The sequence below is a fragment of the Narcine bancroftii genome, chromosome 1 (genome assembly GCF_036971445.1).
Source record: "Narcine bancroftii isolate sNarBan1 chromosome 1, sNarBan1.hap1, whole genome shotgun sequence".
In the NCBI taxonomy this organism is placed as follows: Eukaryota; Metazoa; Chordata; class Chondrichthyes; order Torpediniformes; family Narcinidae; genus Narcine; species Narcine bancroftii.
Genome location: NC_091469.1, coordinates 200019190 through 200045174, shown reverse-complemented (window position 1 = coordinate 200045174; position 25985 = coordinate 200019190). Strand labels below are relative to the sequence as shown.

Sequence of the window (25985 nt, the reverse complement as noted above, 5' to 3'; positions counted from 1 at the left end):
GCCAGCACCAAAAGGGACCCGTTAGCGACCTTAAAGTTAAAATGTTCGGCGACAATAGTATTTCGATGCCAGTTAATACTCCTGGCTGGTAAAAACCGGGTCAAATGGGCAAATTATTTTTGTAGCTCGGGGTGCCACTGTTTAAAATATTAATGGTGCTTTTGAACATTGAGAAAATAATCGCTTCTGGGCTTTTCGTGGAGAGCTGTGGCGCAGATTTCAATAAAATATTTAAACCTTTCTGTGTTTTAGAATTCAGAATAATGCACTGGTCTAATCTGACCACGCTATGAATAAGCACATCTGCAACGCCAAAAATACCATTTCTGAATCGCTAAAACTCTCACCTTTCACATCTGTGACGGTCTCTGGGTAGCAATTGGCCCCGTTTAACGATTTCCTTCCCTGTCACTTTAACATAAACAAAAACACAGAATTTCCGAAACAATTAACTCGTCACTAACGCCAGTTCACATTTCAAGGAAAGAAACGCGGAGTTTGCCACATCTATTGTGACATTACATCAAATTAGTACATTTTAAAAACTAAACCCTGATTGCAAATTTTCTCAGTTTTAATGGGTTTTAACATGAATCTGAACTATGATCATTTATATAATATATATATATAAAATCATCAAAGCAATGAAAATAAAAGTGAAATATTGCTCACCTGGTCTGAGTATTGGAGGGACGCCCTATTTATCGGCGGGGACTGTCACACTGGAAACGGCCCATCACATTGGCGCACTGTTACAGCGGGCGGGGACACGCTGAAATGTCAAGAAGGGGCGCAGCGCCGGCGTGCTGGCGTGTGTATCCGTGCGCCGAGCAAACCTCCTCCCCCTTTCCCTCCTTCCCCTCCCCTCCTCCTCTTCTCCTCCCTCCTAACCTCCCTCCTTCCCTTCCTCCTTCCCTCCCTCCCTCCCTCCCTTTCCGACTCAATACCAACTCGCTGGAGAGAACGCTCCATGGAACATTCACATCCGAACATCCAGGGGAAATCTTCAGCCTGCTTCTTTTGAGATTTCCTCCTATTTAAGTTTCCTTCTTTTAAACCCCCAGCACGAGTAGATTGGATTGCAACTTTGTCCCATTGAGCTGCAGCCTGTGGCTTTCCTTCAGGTGCTAACAGTGGACGTCTATTTAAGAGAAATCCCCCTTGGAAAAAAAAACGGTACAAGTGTTGACTGACTTGCAGACCAGCGATCAATTACCACGAATCCCAAGTTAAAAAGCTTTACCCCATCCCCCCGCTCCACCCCCCCCCCTCTCCCTTCTCCCCTCTCCCCGTCTGTGCATGTGAGCGTTTGCTGCAAATAGGATTGATTGCACTTATAGTTCCCATTAAAAGTTGGAGCTGCGAGTTGCTGAGCCGCCGTGTTGTGCTGTGGTAATAGTGATCTTAAGGATTGCTCTCACAACAGGTCACGAATCCCAGGTTAGGTGCCTGAACAGAAGAACTTCCGACTGCTCGAAGATGTTGGACGGGACAAAAATGGAGGAACTCCCTTTACGTTCAGGTCCGACCACCCTGGGAATGCTACTCGGTAAATAAACACTTTATGAAGTTTATGTCTTTTTTAAAAAAAAGTCAGTCATTGCTGTCATATCGTAATGAAGCTACAGTTGACTTTGCAATAACAGGGCAAAGGAGGGATTGCAGATATTGTGTTTATCCAGGATGTTTCAAGGTTGGATGGAGCATACTGATAACAGATTCGATAAATACAAACACGACTGTGTGGGGACCTTCGGAAATGTTGCAGTAATTGTTTATTTTATTTTCCGGATCGCTTTGCTTTAACGCGACACATTCTGTGGAACTGTCACCGAACTGATCTTTGTATCGTAGAACAGAAAAGCCGGGGGGGTTATTAACCGGTTATGTTTGTTGGGAGACATGGATCGATGCTTGTTTTAGGAATAACCACTTCGATTTATAACGATTCAAAAGTCTGTGAGGATTTAAAAAATAATATTGTCCTTCAGATTCTGGATGCAAACATAAGGAAGTTTGTAACGGCTGTCAGCGACCCATAGAAGACCGCTTTCTGATGCGAGTTAACGAAGCTTCCTGGCATGAACATTGCTTGCAGTGTACAGTATGTCAACAACCACTCACCAGGAGCTGTTATTTTCGCGACAGAAAACTTTACTGCAAACCCGACTATGAACAGTAAGTTTATCCATATCTCATTTCAAAAAATGCAAAGAGACTGCAATATTTAGTCTTTAATAATTTGGCTTTAGGGCCTTGTCTGACATGAAACCACAACCCCACTCTTCTTTGAAATTACAGTGAGGTGATACCCCCCCCCCCATTCACAGTCATTTAAGTGTTTATTATTGTAAATATATTTATATAGGAATGTATATTAGAGTATATATATAAGATCACAAATAATCGTTACAAAATTTTTCAGGCCTGAAAATATTAATTTTTTAATTGTAGTTCTACCTACATCCTTATCAATTCAAAATTTTCAGGATTTTGACTATGTGTGTTTAAGGTCTTTTAACTGCTTTAGTCAACGGATTTGCAATGACCAGTTTCGTGACCTTTAACTAGCGGTGCGTTGTTCATCGACATTGTTTGGGTACATGATTGGATTTGTTTGAAATGTGTATTTCTATATGGATAAAAGGATTTTTTTTTCTTCTGGATTATTCCAGGCCGAACGATCCATTTATTTGTTGCATTTGACTATTTAACCCTAATGCATTGACCATTTCTGTTGGCCGAAGTTGCTGGGGGTTTTCATGTCCAGTTGTCCTTCGTCTCTGATAACCTTATTGCCCAAATTTGTTTCATTATTAGTCACCTAACCGAGAATTAGTCGCGGACAGACGTATTTACTGGACGCAGCATGGATCATATTGTTGTTTCCACACGCGTTGTATTTGTGAAGACAAAAATTCCCTGTACAATTGAAACGGAGGTGTTGCGTTTTAATTATATTTGCGTATGGAAGAAGTTTTTCGAAGCAATATCGACCACAAGGTCTGAACGATGCTTATTCACACTTAGTAACAGTTAAACCCAAAACAATCTGAGCGTATTTGGTTTGTGCCCGGCGCTGTTAGGGTTTAGAGTGGAATAAAATGCGAGCTCGTGTTCCCACTTACAGGTGTCGGGCGAGCGCTTTATCTTTAATTCTCATTTTGAAAATTTGCTGTTTATGGTGAAGTGAAATAAATAGTCACCTTGCCTCTTCATCGTCACGTTAACCCACTTCTTCGAGGGAAGAGTGGCAGATCAGACGCGGCCAATAGCAAGAACCAAAAGGGCAAAAGCCGCACGCAAAATCGTACCCGCACACAGCTCCCCGAATCGAGAAACTCGGGGCAAGTTGTCCCGCTCCAAGCTTCCGAGAGCATCGCACCGCTGTCTCCCGACACAGAACCTGCCAGCTCGCTCTGAGTTGGCGAAGGTCGAAGTGTAAGATCCGTGATTTGGAAAATGTGAGATCAAGATGACAAGGAGGAAGAAACACCCAGAAGCCGTTTTACTTTTACAAAATGTACATTTTCTAGGTTCGGGGGCACTCGGTTTTGGAGAGTCAGCTTTCGGTTAACCCGCCTTTTACTGCACTCGCATGTCGTCAATACGCAGATCATTTACAAATTATTCCGCCAAGAGTTAAATCAGTCCAAAATCTGTTTTGTGACTTTTAAAAGTAACCTTTCCTTCACAATTTCAAAGCTAAACTCCAGGGTTGCGACCAAACATGCAAAAGAGAATCACATCCTGAGATGGGCCGTTGATTTGATTTACTCGCCGGATGAACTTCTCTTTAATAAAGTTCGGATGGATTTCGGGGGGTGCACATCGAAGTCGGTCCAAGCCTGGAGATTTGCTCGTTCAGTCAGAGTGAACGGCAGCGATGCTTCATAAATGCCATTTCCATCTCTTTACTATACGCTCCTTCCACAAAATAACATCCACTTTACAATTCGTGACGTTAAAGAGCAGATATTCCATCTCTAGATCTAAGGGAGAGAACAACGGTACCTCCGTGTAACTCTGAAGACAGCAGTGGAAGCGAAATGGGCCTTTCTGAAGGATCTGGAGTTTACCCTTCCCCACAATTTAACCTGTGAAATTAAAACGAAACGCGCTGTTCACATATTTTTGCAACAGTATTAATTACATTTTACAAAATAATCATGTATATTATGTTGTCTGACTGTTTGAACGTTATGATTTATTAGTTACAATTTTAGGCAAATCCGCTCGTAATCGTAGAGTTCTTTTTAGTTTCGAATGTCGATTCTGTCGTTTCAAACCCGAATAAAACCTTTCGCGTTTAATTATATAATTCAGTAAATGTTCCTGGGAGAAAGTGGTGGAGAAGGGAGAGCGGAAGGGGTGAGAATGCACTGGGAAGGAGGTGCGCGGGGAGGTAAGGGGTTGTCGCGTCTAGAGGGGACGGTGCCCATGGGGCCAATGTGTGTGGGGGAGGGGGGATGTTGGGGACATGGAGATGTGTGTGTGTGTGGGGGGGAGGTTGAAAGGAGAAAGGTGTGAATTAATTGAACGACACGAACCAATTTCATTTTCTCCCGGAGAAGTTGATCGTGAGTTGTTTAAGTGTCTCTGAGAGTCGAATTGTCTCGATGCGCTGCTTTGGAAACGGCGTGGCAATTTTGATATCAATGGAGCCCAGAAATTTCCAGGCCGCTGATGTATCCCGCCTTACGAGAAAAAGGGCGCTTTTGAAATTCCCAAATTCCAAGAACTCAAGTGATGTATAAGAGCTATTGGTTATGTAACATGACGAGGATAGGCCGGTGCTATCTCCGTGATTAAATGAAGTCCAACTGACCTTTGGACAAGTGGGGGATTTCTACCTTCGAAACGTTCCAGGCTGAAATCGCTGTCTGGATTTGAAATTTTGAAAAGTTTAACTTGAAACCCGCTTAACTAGAACTCGTTGAACTTGGAGACATCCTTTGACATGACATTCCTGAGGGCCAGACTGTGATCCTGTTCTCAAACAGAGCACACTCGACTGTATGCTTTTAGCACGTTGGGAACACGGCCAGTTTCCTTCAGGTGGCTGGCTGCTGCTTTTTCATTGCCAGGAATGAGACCGGTTATACGGAGCGGACGGGAGGGCCAACCCTGCAGACATGGTTCTTTTACTCCAGTGACCGACCACTTCACTTTAGCATTAAGGAGAGGGGTTAACACTGCAGGACCCAAAACCAAGTTTTGAAATGTTAAGCCAGTGATCTCTCTCTCTGCAACAGTGAGGCTAGTTTTATTCATACCATTTAGGCCGGTGGATTTATTCACCCATATTCGTTTTAACTTCAACATCGGGCAAATAACCAAAACAATTAAAACCTGATCAAATTTGTGAGGACTCGACAAACAAATACACAAAAGCAAACGAACGCTTTTTTAAAAATAACTGTGCGCATAGAATCGGTGAGTCATGTCGGGGATCAGCAGTGTGTATTAACCATTCCAGCGAGAGTGAATCCTCGCATGGCAATCTGATTAAAGGAATGTACGGTTTACACATGCAATATTTTAATTCTACTTCCTGAATTAATTTTACACGGTTGTTAGTATCGTTTTAGTTCTTTTATTTTCACGAAAATTCTAATGTGACTTATTATTATTAACATCGAACATAAAATCCAGCAACAAAAAAAGTAAGTAACGGGTAAAAAGTTTTTCTTGGGACAGTTGTTTGGATGTTTAAATTGTGACCCATATTTAGAACCTTTGTTTCAACCAGAGAGATGTAGTTCTCTTCAGTAAACATTTCAAAGTGGCCATAATGTATGTTGTGAAACAGTTGGATAAAGTGTAATTTAATCAAAAGATGTGCCAGAAACTTAAGATTAGGTTGTATATATTGTTTATTGTAGATAACAGGTAATTTTAAAAAAAATAGCAGAAGGGTATAACTAGGGACTTTTGATTGACATAAGATGATTGAATCATTATAATTGAATTGTTTGATTCTGTGGTAAGAAATTCAATTCGAGCTGTACATTTAAGAAACAGCATGGATTTTGTTCTGATTGGTAATGGAGCTGTTGGATGTCTAACCTTTTGGAATACCTCAGAATGGTAACTATTTGCAAACACTTGTTTGCACAAATATGCGGCGCTGTCTAGGTTGACTGTGGTAGAGTGCTTAGTCTGAATTCTCTGATCAGAAGTCTCCAATAAATGTATTCAGTGACTAGTTCCATGCCTTCATAACACAAAGGCTCTGTTTGTTTCGCTGCATCTCTGCTTTTGCACAAGTTTCTGACTTAAGCCGGATTTTTACTTATTTCAGTTGAGATTTTCTTTCATCAAATTTGGGGATTTCCAGAAATAATCAATGAGGAGTATTTCTAAAACAAAATAAAAGCTCAGCCCCACATATCTATCCATTGCATTATCACACTTCATGGCTGTCACTAAAATTTAGACCCTTTTTATATATTGGGGTTTAACATGGCAACTTCAATCACTGGTGCATAATAGTACTCTGTTAGACGCCTGGCGACAAACAAAAGACAACAACTATTGCTTTGCATCAACTTTTGTCAGGCATTGACTGGGCTCCCCAATGGGGCCTGAAGTGGTTAGTGGCAACAATGTGAATTTCATAGCTACAGCATGAAAATCCATCGCCCTGGATACTGGATACTGGCAGTAAATGCTTACACAGAGAAATCTTGTTGAGGTTTCTGTGCTTCTGGAAGATTTTCTTCTTAATGCAGGTCCAAGGTTGCATTTAGTTACCAATGAGTCAACAAAGCGCTTGTCTATAGTGTAAAATTTAAAATACTGGAATAACAAACTGAGAAATCCTGCCATGTCACACTGGTCTGACATAAAATAATTTGAATGCGCTAGTCAGTTACACATTGACCTGACAGGTTTAAGCAGTGAAGCTAGGACCTGTAAACTGTTCTGTAGCAGAATAGCTGATACTTATTAACCTTTGCTGGATCATGGTACCTGGTGTGATATGACAAGGCAACCTGCTGTGAACATCAGCACAGACTGACAGTGACAAACATTTAATGGGACGGATGCAGCCACATAAATCAACAGTTCTTTGGAAGAGCACTGGTTTTGAAATGCTTTTACAAGTAGGTATGTTCAGCATGGTAACCCACAGTTTATTTTTCCATGCCTCTTTATTGGACACTCTTAAATGTGTGAGAAGGGTATTACAGTATTTTGTTCACATTCCAAAGAGGCTGAGACTTTCTCTGGTGAAATAGCAGATCAACCCGCACAAAGTTTGTAAAAATCACCATTTTTAATTGCAATTAAATCTTGCACTTCCAAATTGGGAGGTTGACCCATGCAACAATGGTGGATTAGGAAACTCCTAAAGTCAATAGTCAACTGAAATGGCACCTGCTTTTAATGAAATTATGACTTGATGGGAATTTAGAACACAACCTGGAAATTATTTACTTTGGAACTTTGGATTCACTTTGAGAAAATTTTTTAAAAACCCAAAGTGGATAGGTACACACTTTATCACTCCAATGCTATAGGTATAAGCTCTGTAGACGAACAGTTAGCACTTGTTTGCTTCAGCGAACAAATGGATGTGACTTGGATCTCAAATCCCAAACTTATTGCAGCTCATTTGGGCCTTGGTGAGGTGGTTTAGGCTAAATGGTTTCCTATTTATCTGGTACTTTAACTCCATTGCAGTAGGGAGTGTGTTGCAGGGGATAAAAATTAATAAAGGTGTTGGGTGATGTCATGGCTATGCTTGACAACAGTTATTGTGCCTATTCAAGATGCATTGAATGACATTGCAGTTTACAGGTCTTCACTAAACACAACAAAAGATGGAAAACAATTTCTCTGGGCAGCCAAATCAGAAAAGAGCTCTCCATGGTCCCTGATGATTGGTTGTGCCAAAGGCTTTTGTGAGGTCAAGAATGACCATGTGCTCCCTGCATTTTTCTTGGAGTTATTGAGTAATGATGACCACCTCCATTATGGGTCCAGATGAAGGGTTCTTCCTGAAGATACAGGATACAGCTTGGAAGCAGGCAGAGGAGGAAACTATAGGATCAGATTTTTATTGCTATTCTTTCGTGCTTCCAGCATGTGTGAAGTCCCATGGTATGTCCTCTGCTTCCAGGTGTGGGAGGTGAGATTGTGAACTTGATTCTGACTCCAAGTGGTCTCCTCTAGACATGAAGAGGTTTTTCTCTTCCTTTTGATGGGAGTTTTGTGAGATCCTCTCTCACTGCTCCCCCCCTCAGTGGTGACTACTGATCTTGAGCACTGCTACCCCCCATCTGGCAATGACTCACTACTGGAGCCACATCTCCTTCCTCAGCACTTGTCTTTGCCACTTTGGTTCCCCAACCTCTTACTAACCTCCGTCCAATCCTCATTAAACTGGCCATCTCCCACCCCCCCACCCTGCACTCTCAGTACTCATGAAGGGTTCTGATCTGAAATATTGACAGTTCATTTTCTTCCTCTGACTCCAGCAAATAGTTTATTGATTCTGATTTTAATCGATAACAGTGAAGAATTCCAGCAGGAATACTATATGCAGCTGAGACATTGCTTGTATTTTAACCAGCATGTGGCCTTTGGACTTCTTGTTGTTTAGGCATGATAGTGAGTTGGAACTGGGTTGTTTAGCAGGCAGAAGTTCTTGACCAGCCTGCCCCTGTGCCCCAGTATAGTCCTCTGGCAATAAAGTTCCCTCCTCTTCATATGTCATAGGGATCCTTGGTTGGCTGAGCATCTTGGACACATCCATTCATTCGCTGCACAGTGTAAGCCGTGGATTGAAGGCATTATTTTCCTTTTTATTTAACCATCCATCTTGTTAAGCACCAGCCGTCTCATCAACTCTCTCAGAACACACAAAACTGTTGTGGAAGCAAGTCATTCTTGACCCCAAGGGAATGTTAAAGTAGAGAAGAATTCCGATTGGCTCAGGTTCTAATTCCTTCTGTGACCATTACAGTAATAGTACAATTCTTGCTGTTTTCACCCACCTATGCACCAATACGACTTCATCATCAGAAAGTTGGGTGTAAGCATGGTGGAGCAGAGCAGGCTGACATACCTTGATTATTATAGCTCCTGAGCCGACTAACTCCTGGATTAGACAGCAGTCAGGAAGTTTGCTGGAGGAATTCTGCAGTCACATATTACTTATCACCTTCATTAATTTCTATAAATAGGGTTAATCTTCAAAGCAGGCAAAAAGGATGAAGAGATTGAGCTGCAGGAAGAATTCAGTTGGTCAGGCAGCCTCCACGGGTAGATTTTATTCCAGACCCATTCCTAAATAACTGATTGTTAATTGCCCTGCACCAAGACACTTAGTTCAAGGGCATATAGAGCAATTGGGAAGGAATGAGAATGAGACACTTTGCCATTAAATAAAGAAAATTATCATTTTGGATTGGAGCATCTGCAGGGAACTTTCCAATCATTTCCATTTACGATAGAAAAAGGAGGCCCAATTATATCACTTCTAATTAGCTGATGACAGAAAGAGGCCAATTAATTCATTGAATTTGTGCTGTCTTCCAGCAGAATGATCCTTCCAGTTCCATCCTCCCCTCTCCTTACTACTCTCATTACCTGCCACTTATTCTCCTTCAGCTGCCCATCGAGTCTCCTTTGATTTTTTTTGTGGCTTGCTTACGCCAAAGGATAATGCCATTTAACTCATAAGCACATCCTTAGGATAAGGGAGAGAAAGCCATGCACCCATGCAGACTCAGGGAGAAAGTGCAAGCTCCACCTTGTACCAGGTATAACGTGCAAATAAACTGAAATGTAAAACTTAAAACCTGAGGTCAGGATCAAACCTGGGTCCGCAGACCTGTAAAGTAGCTGCATAAACTTCTGTTCTGTCCCGGCGAAGTAGGAGATGTGCTTCGGACACCATGAGAATAATCATAGTCCCTCTTTTATGATGCTCTTGGATTGTACACTCCTTTCTGAGACTGACACAGACCTATATTTACCAGTCTCGATCTAATAGGCTGGCAATTTTCCTCCTGGAATGGTGGAGACTACGGGAAGCCTTATAAAATCATAAGGTAGGTAGTCAGTCTTTTTCCAGGGTAGGGGAATCTAAAACTAATGGGCATAAATTTAAGGTGAGAGGGAAAGATTTAAAGAAACCTGAGAGGTACCTCCTTCTCATTGAGGATGGTGGGCAAGGGTGCAATGCTGCCGGAGCTGTCCGGAATGCCGCTCTGGCACCTCACGGGGCAGATCTGGCACCTTGACGCCGTTTTTGGTGAGCTCTGGCACCTAAAAAGTTAGCACTGTACCCCTGATGCTGGGTAACTAATGAGCTGTCAGAGTAAGTGGTGGAGATGGGGACAATTGTACCATTTAAAATGCATTTAGATTGGTACATGGAACAGACATGAATATGGGCTGAAAACCGGAAAATAGGATTGGCTCAATCTGCATAGGCAAGTTTAGTCAAAGGGTCTGGTTCTGTGGTGTAGAATCTCAACAACTTTATCATAATATCTTAGGCCAAGAACAGAATACATTTAAAAAGGCCACAAAATCTATACTGCCCTTTCCCATGGACATAAAAGACCAACTGCTAACGTCATCTCCATTTTGTATCTAATTCTTTACATTTCTACCACAAATTGTTCAAATTCCTTTCTGGAAAGAATTAAACCTGAAAAAAAATTTTCAAAAAATAGAAATGCATGTAAGTTGGTAAAATAATTAAATCAAAACTGTAAGATTAACTTCGAGAACTCTGGATTTAAAAGTTATGGTTCTCTGTGCATTTCTGAGCTGTTTTGATATGCAAATATGCATTGGGGCTCCAACTGTTATTCCATAGAACATAACAGCATAGAAACAGGCCCTTTGGCCCATCTAGTCTGTGCCAAAATATTATTCTGTTTAGTCCCATTGACCAGCACCAAACATAGCCCTCCACATCACTTCCATCCATGTACCTGTATAAATTTTTCTTAAATGTTGTAATTGAGCCCACATTCACCATTTTAGCTGACAGCTTGTTCCTCGGTTTTACCACCCTCTGCATGAAGAGGTTCCCCCAATGTACCCTTTAAGAATTTCACCTTTCACCCTTAACCCTTGTCTTCGAGCTCCTGTCTCACCCAACCTCAGTGCAAAAAGCCTGCTTGGATTGCATTCCATTTCTCATTCTTCCACCAATGTATTCAAAGTCATAATCTAGCATTCCACGTTACAACCTCAGCCCCATCCCATGTCAATGTCACTCCACTCTGACTGACAGCAGCATCTGCTTTCAAAGTTTCTAAATATTCGCAGATTTTCTTCACCAGATTTCGATTAACCTTCGCTTGTTTCTTGCCCCCCAGCCACTCTCCTCCTCACACAGCAGCTGTTGTGAAGCTGGTTCAGGAGTGTGAAGAATTTTTGGGGAGAGCTTAATATTAGGGAATTGTGTTAAGGTTGGCAGGATGAGAATACACCCACTTCCCTCTATGTTTATACTGCTGGTACTTGAAAACATAACTATTTCTCAATTTACTGAACAAACAAAAACTTCCTGTTATCTGGGAAAATTATTTCTCCCATCAGCAAAAGAAGGAGCCGATATAGAGGTAAGAGACTAATTTTTTGCTGCTTTGTCAATTCAATCAGAGTAAGAACAGCACAAGAGTTAGTTCGGGGACACAATATGCTTTGCATCACAGTGAGCCTTCAGGACTATTGTATTATCGAGTTGTATATCCCAGTAATAGGCCCTTCCACTCATCTTGTTCATTCTGACAATCCATTACCCATCTGCACTGAACTCATTTACCAGCACAGTCCCAATATCTTGGAAAATCATGTGCTCATCCAGATACTTTTTAAATAGTGCAAGACTACCCAGTTTCACTACCCTCTGGATGGGGGGAAAATCTTCCTCTAATCCCTCTGCATCTTCATCCAAAACCCATGTCCTGGTTTTTGACACCACTGATATGGGGAAATATTTGCCTCTAACTGCGCAGTCTGTTCCCCCACAGTCTGCACTGCTCCAGAGAAAACAAACCCAGCTTTATCCAGTCTCTACTCATAGTCTCCTCTACCTTGGAGAGAATGGACATCGACTGGGAGATCACTTGGTTGAGCAATAGTGGGGATCTTCCAGTGGCCATGTTGATTCCCCATCTCGTTCTCATGCACTACCAGACAGAGACCACCCACAAAATGGAGGAACAACACTTCATCTTCCGACTGGGCAACCTCCAACCGGATGCCTTTAATATTGACTTCTGTGGCTTTCATTAACCCCCCCCCCCCAACTTCTTCCCCCCCAGCTCAGTCTTTCCCTTCCCTGTCTCCTTTTGCACAGACATGATAAATTCTTACCTCGTCCCTTATCATGTCCAATTAACATCTTTTTGTTGGTCTGGATTCCTCCCCCAGCCAGCATTGTTTGAATTTTGAGACTTTCAGAGATTTCCTGCTTCTAGCTCATTCTATTTATTCCTTGAAGAAGGGCTCAGGCCCGAAACGTCGACATATATCTTTGCTTTTTATGGACACTGAAAAGACCGGCTGCGTTCTTCCAGCATTTTGGTGTGTTTTTACTTCAATCACAGCATCTGCACACTCTCCTCTTCTCAATGGCATCCTAGTTGACCCATTCTGCATCATCCCCATGTGCATCTTGTAGTGTGGTAACCTAGTGCTCCACCTGTGACCTAACCAATATTTTATAAAGGTATACCAAATCATCCATACTCTATGCTCTACCTAATGAAGTATAATAATAAATATACCCCATGCCTCCCTCCCCATCTAATGCACCCGTGCTGCCATCTTCAGCAAACATGAGACTTGTACAGCAAGGTCCCTCTGTTGCTCGATATCCCCCAGGGCCAGAACAGTTTGTACAGTAAAGCAAAACATTGCACAATTTCAACAACTGAAAATTTGATGCATTATATCATCTCCTGCTGCTTTCCTGCTTCCTTCATGTCCTTCCTCAGCCAACTGACTCAGAGGACTTGGCACTGTAACAGAGCTATATATAATACTGGCCTGATCATTTTCCTCATTTGGGATATTAAGTCTTGTTCCACATACTGGTCCAAAATAAGAAGTGCTGAAATTCATTACCTGACTCATGTAACATATGTATTGCCTATTCAATATCTATTGATTAAATATTGCTGCCATTTGGCATTTATTGTTTTAGCTTCTAATGTTATTTGTGGCTGGAATTCAGCTGTTGAGCTGACTGCCCATCTCAGTATTTTATAAATCTATGATTCAGCATTGGGGAAGAAATTTAACCAGTTAATCACCCATTCTCATTGGGGGCCACAGCATATTTAAGGGGGGGGGGCCTCAGACTGAAGCATATTAACTAAACTTGACTCTCACAGGGAAGGGGGCCATAAGCTTTGAGCAGAGTCCTAGGGGGCCATAACCAAAAAAACAGTTGAGAATGGCTGTATAAAATGCAAGGAAAACATCACCTGCTGTTTGTATTCACCACTGTATAAATGGTTCCAAAGAAGTCAATAGATCCAAGCATATGAAACAATAGATCCAATATTCTTTTACATCAAGGAACTTCCCTAAATATCCCTAGTGTCCTCACTTGCTCCCTTTCCCAGAAAAGGATGAGACAATGCAGGCAGAGGATCTCTGTTCTTTCCCAACGCCAGCTTCTGTTTTCCAACAATGCCCAGTAATGGATACTCCACAGGGATTATAAAATACAGGTCAAGAGCAGCTTCTTAATTCCTCTTTCATTCTTCCTTAGTTAATGAAAAGATCAGGATATGGTGAGGCAATTATCAAAGACCGGCAACCTTTCATGTGAGATACAGTGGTTAAAAATGTGATGAGGGTTGAACCTGTAATTCTCATGTAACTTCATCTCTCTCTCTCTCTCTCTCTCTCTCCCTCTCTTTCTCTCAAACACACACACACACACAACACCCACCACCCAGTCACCCACCCACCCACCCACCCACACACACACACACACACACACACACACACACACACACACACACACACACACACACACACACACACACACACACACACAGCCTTTTGAAGGTGAAACAGTTTATTTGAAGCTCTTGACCCCAGTTTGATCACATGTCCTTGCTATTACAGTACAACTCCGATGATCCAAAACGGTCAGAACCAGACGTATTTCAGATGGCTGAATTTTTTGGAGAACTGGCCATTTTTAAAAAAAACAGCCCAGTAGCAAAAGCAAATCACTTGTAACAGTTTTTAACCAACAACAAACAACAAGGGAAGGCTTTTTAAGCATTGAAATAATGTTTAATTCTCACCAAAAAATGCTGGCCGCCGCCAATCTCCCACACGTCCCCAACACTGCTGCTGATCACCAAGATCTCCCCACCACTGCCGTCAATCCTCAGGGAGGCTTCCAGGCTGGTGGAACACTCACTGGCAAGTCGGTGAGCTCCTGTCTTCCTGTAGGCTTGTTCCGGCAAGGGCTGTTCCGGCTTTGCATCCTGGTTCTCAATGTTGGGGCCCAGCACAGACCCAGTCTTCACCCCTTCCCAACTACCACCGACCATCACTGACTCCTCCCCACTGAGGTCTCACTACTGCCTGGGAGCCCAAGGTGTCCACTCCAGGCGTAGCTTGGGGGGTCAGGGGGGGAAGCGACTGTTCCCCTTACACTTTCAGCCTAGCAGTGCCCCCAAACCCTTCCTCACCACATATTTTTGAACTGTGAGGCAACGGTATCAGATGCAGATGCCATGATCTCATTGTGTCACCAGAGCTCCTAACACCCGACTCTGAACCCTCCCCTCGGCCTACATTGGAGCTCCAGACGTCTGTCTGGTGTTTATGTGCAGAAGGCGGAGGGGAGCGTTCAGACTCAGAGTCGGCCGTCAGGAGCTCAGTGTGTCGAGGAGGGAGAGAGGGAATGCCACTGAGCCCAAGGTCCCGTCCTGCTGCTCTCCATGTTGACACCGAGACAAGGGATTCTTACAACCACTTGTGGCTGGGAGACAGTGGCACACAGCTTGAGAGGGATAGTTGGAGGGAAAAGTTAATAGGGGAAAGTAAAGAAGAAATGGAAAGAGAGAAGGGAGGGAGTTACCTGAAACAAGGATAATCATGGTTCGAATTTCATGTCAGTAAATTTTTTTTAAACCTGTGAGTTCAGTTAGCCTCCAAATAAATTTCAGATAAATGAGGATTTCTGATTGCTTTGGATATCCTCATTTATCCAAATATTTTTGGAAGCAAACAGATGTCACTTCTGGGTCCAAAGAAATTTTGGATAAATGAGGATTTCAGATAATCCGATTTTGGATAATAGAAGTTGTACTGTACTAAAATCACTCATTTTCACCTCTGCTCCACTGCTTCCTGGCACTGCACATCTTTCTCTGAAAGATTTTACCTTGACATTGGCCACTTCAATGCACTCCTGAGCAGATTCCATCATTCTAACCCCAATAAAACTGAGGTTAAACCTTATAAGTCTTAATTTGAGGCTAATTCTTTCTCCACCCACTCCTCCATTGTTGCTAACCCACTCCAAGTTCTAGAATCTTTCTTATTGTATGAGGTATAATGCGGCAAATAAATGTAAACTTAAGTGGGGTGCTGTTAGGAATTGTCTCCCACTGTTTTCAACCCATCCCATTTCTAAAGCCTCCATTTTATGTCAAGGTATCAAGCTCATGCTTATCCCCATTATTAACCCTTTAGTCACCAGGCTTTAACCGACAAAATTTCAAGCTCTAAAAATTCCCTCTTTAAACCTTTCTACCTCTATGTTAAATATTCTTACATGACCTGTTGTTGATAACACTATGGACAAGGATAAAAACAGACAAAATGGGAAAGTGTTCATTTGGGGAAGGGCTAATGACAACGGGATGAGGCAGGAATAGGGAGAGTAAATTTGCAACAGATGTTCTCGGAGTAGAGAGCACAGAAGTAATGTGGAGGATCCTTAGGGACCTTGCGTGGGGTTTTGGATAAGTTTGTCCCAGTGAAACAGGGAAAAGATGGTAGGAAAAGGGAACCACGTTTGACAAAATAGATGAGTCAGCTAGTTAAGAGGAAGAAGGAAGCACATATTAGATATCGGAAGCAGGAAACAGGAAGGGCTCATGAGAAATATATGGTAACCAGGAAGGAGCTTAAGAAAGGACTTAGGAGAGCTCAAAGGGGGCATGAGAAGGCCAGGTAAGTAGGATTAAGGAAAATCCCAAGGTGCTCTATGCGCATGTGAGGAACAGAAGGATGACGAGAATGAAGGTGGGGCCATTTAAGGATAAATGAGGCAACATGTGCCTGGAGGCAGAGAAAGTTGGGGAGATCTAAATGAATATTTTACTTCAATATTCACTAGGGAACCGGGCCTTAATCAGGGTGAGATCAGAATAGAACAGGCTTGTATGCTGGACACTGTTGAGATTAAGGAAGTGGAAGTATTGGATCTTCTTAAAAATAAGATTGATAATTTCTCAGGGCCGGACACAATATGCCCCAGGTTGCTGTGTGAAGGGAGGGAATCGATAGCTGGGGCATTGGCTATGAGGTCCTCTTTGGCTGCAGGGGAGGTGCTGGAGGATTGGAGAATGGCAAATGAGGTGCCCTTGTTTAAAAAAAAGCTAATAGGAAGAATCCTGGGTATTATAGGCTGGTGAGTCTTATGTCAGTGGTGTGCAGACTATTGGAGAGGATGCTTAAGGACAGGATCTATGAACATTTGGAGAAGTACAGTCTACTTAAAGATTGTCAGCATTGTTTTGTGAAGGGAAAGTCATGCCTAATTAAGTTTTTTGAGGAGGTAACAAATAAAATTGATGAAGGTAGGGCAGTAGATGTGGCCTATATGGAATTTTCTAAGGCATTTGACGAGGTCCCCCATTAGAAACTCATTCAGAAAGGCATGAGGCAAGGGATCCATGGAACTTTCGCGGTGTGCATGAAAAATTGATAAGCATGCTGAAATCAGAGAGTAGTAGTGGCAGAAAGTATTCTGTCTGGAGGTCAGTGACTACTGGAGCACCACAAGTATCTGTTCCGTGACCCCTGCTCTTTGTGATTTTTATAAATGGCCTAGATGAAGTGGAAGAATAGGTCAGTAAGTTTGTGGATGACATGTAGGTTGGAGGAGTTGCAAATAGTGCTGAAGGGTGTCACAGATTACAAAAGGATATAGACAGGATATAGAGTTGTATGGAAAAGTGGAAGATGAAATTCAGTTTGGATAAGTGTGAAGTGATACATTTTGGAAGGTCAAACCAAAAGGAAGAGTACAGGTTTAATGGTCAGATATTTAACTGTGTGGAGGAACAGAGGGTCTTTGGGGTCCCAATCCATTCATTTTTGAAAGTTGCCACTCAGGTTGATAGGATAGATAAGAAGGCCTATGGGATGCTGGGCTTCATTAATAGGGGGGATTAAGTTAAAGAATTGAGAGGTCATGTTGCAACACTACAAATCTCTGGTGAGTTCATATTTAGAATATTGTGTTCAGTTCTAGTCACCTCATTATAGGAAGAATGTCCAAAGCTGTGGAGAGGGTGCAGAGAAAATTTACCAGGATGTTGCCTGAATTGGAAAATAAGTCTTATGAGGCAAGGTTAGCAGAGCTGGGGCTTCTCTCTTTGGAGCAAAGAAGGATGAGAGGAGACTTAATAGAGGTCTACAAAATTCTTCGAAGCAAAGATAATGTGGCTAGCCAGTGCCTTTTTTCAAAGGCATGAATAGCAAGCATTGGGGACATCACGACAGAATGAAGTTTAGAAAAGTTTAGGGGAGACATCAGGGATAAGCTTTTTTACACAGAGAATTGTGAGTGCCTGGAATGCCTTGGTGGTGGAGGTTGAAACATTAAGGACACTTCAGAGACTTTTAAACAGGCACATGGAAGGGTTTAGTATATCTATTTTTTGGTAGGATTATATGGGTCAGCACAACATCAATGGCTATAATGTTCTATGTTCTACAAGATGTCCTAACATTCTGCTAAGAGCATTCCCTCATAATGAAGTGTGCTGGACAGAGGGGATTTTACTGTGATACCACAATGCAGACACATTGAGCCATGGTGGTGAAGGATTTTAATCCCAGAGAAAATGGTTACGTCTATTTTAGGGAACAGCCAATGGAAGGACATCGCAAACTCAGCATGAGGTTCTTCAGGACCATTTCTAATGGATGAATATTTCAGAAATAATAGCCAAACCTTTTGTACCTGACAGTTTCAAGTTTAATGGGAAAGAGAACATTTGAAATGCCTACACATTATTTACACCACATATATGTAATGCTACCAAAGTGAATTGCAACCTCCCATATTTTTTTCTGTTTTGGTACCAAAATTTTGGATTATCTAGTAATTAAGCATATTGATGGGTTCAAATATTATATTATTTTCACATTTTTCTCCTCTGGAAGTTAATACATGAGGATGGGTTGAATGAAGTCTTGTTTTCTATGTTGTAGGAGACACAGCTTGAGAGGTATGAGTGCTATGAACACAGTAACAGGTCAAAGTCATAGCATGGAAACAGTCCCTTTGGCCCAACTTGTCCATGCTGATCGTTGCTTAATTGAGCTGATTTACTTGCCTTGCTTTGGCCCATAACCAACAGTTCTCAACCAGTGGACCACAGTGTGCTTCCATGAGGGTATTTAAAAATGTTAAATAAAATACTTTAAATTAGATAAAGTTGTGTTTCTTATAGAGCTACCTTTGACTTGAAAATATTGTTCAGTCACTGCCACGAGTGTGGGCCTAACATCCCATGGCCCATCCCATGGGTGGGCCTTAGTCCAAAAAAGGTTGAGAACCACTGCTTTAAACCTATTGTAGTTGTAATGCCATACTTAAGAGTAGATTTTGCATAGGCAACAATGTCTGATCTCTGCTACAGAAAGTCAGAGTGTCACCAGAACTTCCTCTCCCAGACCCTCTCGAATGATATTTGCAAATTACCTGACTGATAAGAAAGTAAATATTATTATTATTGTTGTATGGTTTTCTGCAATTTTGTCTGCCTTGGCAGCAACTCCATCACATTTATTTTGGACAGTTTGCAGTTTAGTTAGGACAATTGGGATGCAGTATTTTCAATGCAGATGAAAATCTTCTGTGATCTTTCTTGGTTTCTGCGTTACTATGTATCTTATGGAAGGCAGCCCCTATCTACTTACTCAAGTCAATCTGAAACACCTAACAGGGTGTAACAGAGGCTGATGAATTCACCAACGCTTTCTGACCATGAAGAAATCATCACTGGATAAACAGATTAACTGGTTAATCATCTCATTGCTGTCAATGAGATATTATTGAGCACAACTGGCTGCTTTATTGGGTAAATGAAGCACAGAAACCATATCTCAACAGCAGCTAATTAACTGTGAGGTGTTATTGGATGGAGAAGTATATAAATGGTCAAGGTGTCTTTTTAACTGATTCAAACCATGATGCAGGAATTTATAGCTTGCTCAACCAACTAGTGGGAAGTAAAAGGTATTGGAAGATCATCTCTATTACCATCATGTAAGTCTACAGAGAATGTCAAAAATATTCTGGTAACTTCACCTCCTCAGGATGAGAGAAATTTACACGATAAGCACATTTATATTTTGCTTGTCTTACTAGGTATAATTGGAGCATTTAACCATTTTAGTGTTTGACTCTGGAGCATGTCATATAATTCAATATACAATTTAGCTACATTAAATATAAAAATTAAAGCTGTAATTTTATTTACTCATTACTTTAGTACATTGTTTTAAATGAATCGCTCTCTAAGAATGCCAGAGAACTTTGGTGATATCGGCACCTTTCAATGATAAATCTCCTTGCTATTCACTGATCCTTTAGTTCACAGCATGTTAAGACATCCCTGAACTGAAATCGGTGGACACTTGATGGACTTTGTGTCTATGTTTTCTAATATACGCATTCTTGCTTTGCACTGTGGAAATGTGCCAAATTATTTTAACAATTCTTCCTTGCAGGCAATAATGGGGGATGGATGACAATGTGCAGATATGATCATGATCTTTGTAAGTACCATTGTCAGAGTCGCATGTGACCTAGTGTCCAACAAAACCAAATTGTTTGCTGTGTCCAGGATTGCATTGTTGCCCTGAAGAAATACTTAAAGAAGCTTGTTGGAAATCTTTTAGTATGTTGGTAGCCCTGAATTCTGCAACAATAAAAAACTTTGTTAAATCTCAAAGGAGTTTTAGCATTGGGTGTGTGCTGTTTAATTTATAACACTGAGCTATTGGAGAATGTGGGGGTTTTGGTGCTTGTATTACATTCGATGTTTTCACTTTTTGTTGTAAGACATGTTTAGGCATATTTGCCACATTTTTTTTAAAAAAGGACAAACTCCTTAGAGTCTCTGTATTCTTTGGCCGATGATAATAAGGGTTCCTTTCCAAGTTCTACTCGAATACTGACTTGCTTCATCATCTCTTAGTCTAAATCTTGGAAACCTCTGCCCAACATGAGCCATGGAGATGGCTCCACCACAGAAGGGTTGTGGTGGTTCAAGAAGGTTGCCTACCCTCATCTTCTTGAGGGCAATTATAGATGTACTACAAATCTGGGGTTGTTGTCTGAAACCAAGATCACATCATTGAGCATAGAAGAGGAACCGTGATGTCTGCCAAACTGAACAGTCAGCAGGAACATTCACTACTTGAGTTAAGGTCACCTTGCCCCATGAAAGCATGAGAAATGTGGGCCATATCCCTCCATATGTGGCGATCAGGAATCTCTTAAATGTTTCCACTACTACCCTGGCAGCCTCTACAGGCACCTATCAATCTTTATGTGTGGTGGGGGGGGAAAAAACTTGCCCACTCCCACCATGTAAATGCATGACTCTAGTTTAAATTTGTTAAACTTTAATTTTTTCAATGTAATTTTTTCATTTTTAAATTTAGATAGCCAGCATGGTAAAAAGGCCCTTCCAGCCCATGAACCCATGCTGCACAAATCCCCAATTAACCTACAACCTCTACGTTTTGAAGGGTGGGAAGAGACTGGAGTGCCTGGAGGAAATCTATGCAGACATGGGGAGAATGAACAAATTCCTGACAGACCGTGCCAGATTCAAATCCCAGTCACTGATGCCGTAGGGCATTATGCAAACTGCTACCTGACCATGCCACCAAGTATTTGACATTTTTACCCTGAGAAAATGATTCTAATTATTTACCCTATCTATACCCCTCATTATTTTATTGGTTATTTTAAATGGTGGAATAGACTCCAGGAGCTGATACTCCTGTTTCATATGTTTCTGCAGATCAAAATGACCTGCCTTAATCAGTGAATACATCTCAACTTCATTCAGTGTTACAAGTACTGTGATCAACAATTGTGTTAGAGTGGTGGAATTGTAATTACACAGTCCTTACTATTTAAGGTGAGATGAGAAGTCATTGCCATATACATAAGTAAAAGGCAAGATGCACCAACATTTTTTCTTGCTGCAGCTACACAGGTGAGTTAGACACCAACTACAGTGATGTAAATTACCACAATACTCCAAGGTCAGAAAAAAATAATAAATAAAAAAGGATAGCTAAATACATATTCACCATTGCAGTTAGCAGCGGCAATTGTCAAGGATCCACACCACCCAGCACACACAGTACTCTTCGCTGCCATCAGGAAAGAGATCTAGGTGCCACAAGACTTTCACCACCAGCTTCAGGAGCTGCTGCTACTCCTCCACCATTGGACTCCTCAACAACTGGGGGGCAGCACGGTTGGCATGACGGTTAGTGCAACGGCTTTACAGTGCCAGCAATTGGGACTGTTCAAATCCTGCCCTGTCTGTAAGGAGTTTGTACATTCTCTCCATGTCTGTGTTGGTTTTCCCTGGGGAATCCAGTTTCCTCCCACCATTTGAAATGTTCCGGGTGTGTAGGTAAATTGGGCGGCATGGGCTTATGGGCCAAATGGCCTGTTATCATGCTGTATGTGCAAATTTAAAAAAAATTAAAACCAATTCATTTAAGGACTCTTATGTGCAATTTATTGATTTTTTTTTAAACAATCTCTGTATCGCAGTCAGTTTGTTTACATTATTATTGTTTGCAGCTCTTTATTTGTATACATGTATATGCTATGTACAATTTTTTTTGCACTAATAAGTGGTAATTCTGCCACGCCCACAGAAAAAAAGACTCTCAGGGTTGTATGTGTGTCATGTATGTACTCTGACAATAAATCTGAAATCTAAGTTAATGAAGGAAAAGAGTAAGATTTCAATCATGCAGACAGATCTCTTGGTGATCCAGGTGTAGTTTATAGTTAGATTTTATTGGAAGGTTCATAAGCCTTGTAGCTTTTGGGGAAAAAATATTGTTCTTGATGCTGGAGGTGCTGGATTTCAGGCTTTTGTACCCACCTGGCTGAGATAGCACCAAGAAGAGGTTGTGACCTGGGTGATGGGGTCCTTTATGATGTTGGTTGCCTTCTTGAGGCAGTACCTCACATAAATGTCTTTAAGGGATGAGAGGTCTATTTGTAAACTTATAACTCTTTTTCTTGAGGGTTTTGTACTAAAATAAAGCAAGCTGTGCTTTTCCAACCACTTAATATTAGGACGTAGCATTGACATATGTTAAGAATACATGAATAATCACATTGAATAGTACATGAATTCTTTCTTGAATGTTAACCGAAAGCTCTAAATATTTGAGAGTCCTCAAATAGATGCACAGGATTCATCTCACTGGCCCCTTTTATAATTTGGTGGGAAATTGAGTTATAGTTCCCTTTTCCAAATTCTGGAGAAAGAAAACCACTTCATAAACTGTACTGGAACCATCTTCCTGGCAAAATGCCTTACCATATTCATGTTACAGATTGCAAGACTCTGGGAATTGTATTTTTTAAACTGCTGTCACATCAAAAATGTGCAATATGATTTTTAAATTATCTTTGCAATTTACATGGCTTGTGACTCCAGAATTTAATTAACTGCTGTATTGTGATAATTAAAATCCGTTATGATAAGGGACTATCTCAACATTTCTACACAGTTTTGAAAGAGATCTCGTCACTATTGGAAATATTTTTTCTTTTCAATCTTGTAATTAAATCTCTGCCATAATCTCATTCAGGTGCCTTGCTATTTGGTATGGGTAATCATGTCTCTCCATCCGTCATGATCTCTGACCCTCTGAATTTTAAGTTGTTGCCTCCCCTGTTCTCCTTCAGGGAAAGCTCCATCTTTGATCTGAGACCATAGTCAATGTTGAGTTTATGATTATACAAGGGAAAAATACTGGTTTCCTGTTTCCTTTGCAGTGTCCATACTGGATGGGTAACCCTGCCCATTGATCCACAGATTAATACAACCATAAATTCCAATTTGTAGAAACTGCTTGTAAAAACCATCGGCAATCCATGGCTTCACGTGACTCTGATTGGGAGGCTAAACAGGTTCTTCACTGTGCCCAAGGGTGAGCTGTAGGCCATCTGATGGAAGGATTGCCTTCGATCTTCTTTGTCTGAACAATTGCGCAGCACCGACACCATGCCATAATCTATGTGGACATAATAAGCTATGTAGGTATTTTGTACTGAATAATGTTCATTCACTATTTATCGATCAGCAATTCAATAGTCTGCATTCATGGATTTGTTTGTCAAACTGGGATAGATTCTTCTATCTCGTGTTTAGGATGCATTTCTAACACATGTATGTATGAAGAGCCAGCTCTTCAGCGCTTGACGTCCTGCTTTGCGGAAACTGCCAAAATGTTTGGCCTGGAAGTCAGCCTGAAGAAAACTGAGGTCCTCCATCAGCCAGCTCCCCACCATGACTACCAGCCCCCCCACATCTCCATTGGGCACACAAAACTCAAAACGGTCAACCAGTTTACCTATCTCGGCTGCACCATTTCATCAGATGCAAGGATCGACAATGAGATAGACAACAGACTCGCCAAGGCAAATAGCGCCTTTGGAAGACTACACAAAAGAGTCTGGAAAAACAACCAACTGAAAAACCTCACAAAGATAAGCGTATACAGAGCCGTTGTCATACCCACACTCCTGTTCGGCTCCGAATCATGGGTCCTCTACCGGCACCACCTACGGCTCCTAGAACGCTTCCACCAGCGTTGTCTCCGCTCCATCCTCAACATCCATTGGAGCGCTTTCATCCCTAACGTCGAAGTACTCGAGATGGCAGAGGTCGACAGCATCGAGTCCACGCTGCTGAAGATCCAGCTGCGCTGGATGGGTCACGTCTCCAGAATGGAGGACCATCGCCTTCCCAAGATCGTGTTATATGGCGAGCTCTCCACTGGCCACCGTGACAGAGGTGCACCAAAGAAAAGGTACAAGGACTGCCTAAAGAAATCTCTTGGTGCCTGCCACATTGACCACCGCCAGTGGGCTGATAACGCCTCAAACCGTGCATCTTGGCGCCTCACAGTTTGGCGGGCAGCAACCTCCTTTGAAGAAGACCGCAGAGCCCACCTCACTGACAAAAGGCAAAGGAGGAAAAACCCAACACCCAACCCCAACCAACCAATTTTCCCCTGCAACTGCTGCAACCGTGTCTGCCTGTCCCGCATCGGACTTGTCAGCCACAAACGAGCCTGCAGCTGACATGGACTTTTTACCCCCTCCATAAATCTTCGTCCGCGAAGCCAAGCCAAAGAAAAAGAATGTGAGCGTTTGACTCTCCACAATAGCACATCGGATGAATAATAAAGGACACATTTTCTATTACGATAAAACCTTTGCATCAAGGCCAGTTGGAAAATGTGAATCCAGCTACATACTGTGCTTAATTTTAATGGCAATTTTATTTCAAAATTCCTGCAATATTTCCCATGATTGAGTAAAGTGCAAAGCAGCTAAATTTAAGAAATACCCTGTAGCAGTTAGAAATCTGTAATAAAACCAGAAAACAGTGGACAGGTCAGGAAGCATATTCGGAAAGCGAAACAAGAGTTCATGTTTCAAGACAGAGACCTTTCCTCAGAATGAGGAAAGGGAGACCCGGGAGATCAAACTTACTCTGCTTCTCTTTCTCCATGTTCTGCTTTACCTGCTGAATATTCCAGCAGTTTGTTATTTTTAATCATAAAGCAGATTACTTGGATACAATAAGAAAAAAAACCCAAAGGAATAGGGGTAGGCTATCTTTCCCGTTCAACACTGCTCCACCACAAGCTGATCTGGCTGTGGACTCTTCTCCACTTAACTGCCTGTGCTCCACAAACTTCAATGCACATATTCTTCAAAAATCTACCTCTGTGTCTTAAATACATTCAACAGGGTAGTCTCTACTGCTTCCTTGGGCAGAGAATTTCTGATTCGCTGGACTCTGGGAGTGCAGTTCCTCCTTTATCTTAAGCATACTTCCCAAATCTAGAGGCTATGTCCCCTAGTTCTAGTCTCACCTGTCAATGGAAATACCTTCCCTGGTTCTATCTTGTCTCCTCCCTTCATAATTTTGTACCTCGCTGGAAGATTTCCCTCCCCCCCCCCCCCACCCCCCTTATCCATCCAAACACTGTTTATCATCCTGGACTACTCACTCCCTCATTTCTGGAATCTACCTGGTGAACCTCCTCTGCACCGTCTCCAAAATGGTATATCCATTCTTAATGGGAGTGCCTGTTGGATTTTAGATGTACGAGTAGACCTTTCTCTGTTTTTTTTCACTTGTGTGTGCATGAATGACGCCACTAATGCAACTGTGTAATCAACTGTGCATTGCAGGCACACTCTTGACTAACATTCAGCAGCAGTTCCTATTCAACACTCTCGTCCCCCAGAACATCATCTCTGTCTCCTCATTAAATGAGGGCTATTTCTAGTGTGCAAAGAGCCACTTGTGCACTCCAACATCCAAGGGATCACTTGGGGTGGCACCTTTGCCAAGTCACAGCAGAGGTTACCTGATTTGGAACAGCAGACTATATTTGAACTGCTGCAAATTTCCATACTGGCTTTTTAACTTGGGGTGCCA

At 41.9% G+C, this 25985-nt stretch overlaps 1 protein-coding gene and 2 long non-coding RNA genes across 6 annotated transcripts in view; 2 read left to right on the top strand and 1 right to left on the bottom strand.

Moving 5' to 3' along the window:
• The window catches only part of LOC138737446 (uncharacterized), a 52353-nt gene extending 51609 nt beyond the window's left edge, over positions 1-744 (bottom strand). For both annotated transcript variants that reach the window (XR_011340931.1, XR_011340928.1), the window contains exons 1-2: positions 673-744; positions 348-411 (exon numbers count right to left, since the gene is read on the bottom strand). This is a non-coding gene — a long non-coding RNA (uncharacterized lncRNA). The remainder of the gene's footprint in view (positions 1-347; positions 412-672) is intronic.
• Positions 1-25985, top strand: part of LOC138737369 (LIM/homeobox protein LMX-1.2) — a 207771-nt gene that overhangs the window by 5206 nt on the left and 176580 nt on the right. Inside the window, exons 1-3 of one of the 3 annotated variants that reach the window (XM_069888123.1) lie at positions 835-1176; positions 1427-1549; positions 1992-2178. In XM_069888123.1, coding sequence (XP_069744224.1) covers positions 1480-1549; positions 1992-2178 — 257 coding nt within the window. In that variant the 5' untranslated portion in view covers positions 835-1176; positions 1427-1479. Of the gene's footprint in view, positions 1-834; positions 1550-1991; positions 2179-25985 lie in introns of those variants that run through there. The other 2 variants (XM_069888118.1, XM_069888129.1) reach the window with 2 other exon arrangements.
• Positions 15582-25985, top strand: part of LOC138737452 (uncharacterized) — a 25857-nt gene continuing 15453 nt past the window's right edge. The window contains exons 1-2 of the long non-coding RNA XR_011340935.1: positions 15582-15666; positions 18460-18644. This is a non-coding gene — a long non-coding RNA (uncharacterized lncRNA). The remainder of the gene's footprint in view (positions 15667-18459; positions 18645-25985) is intronic.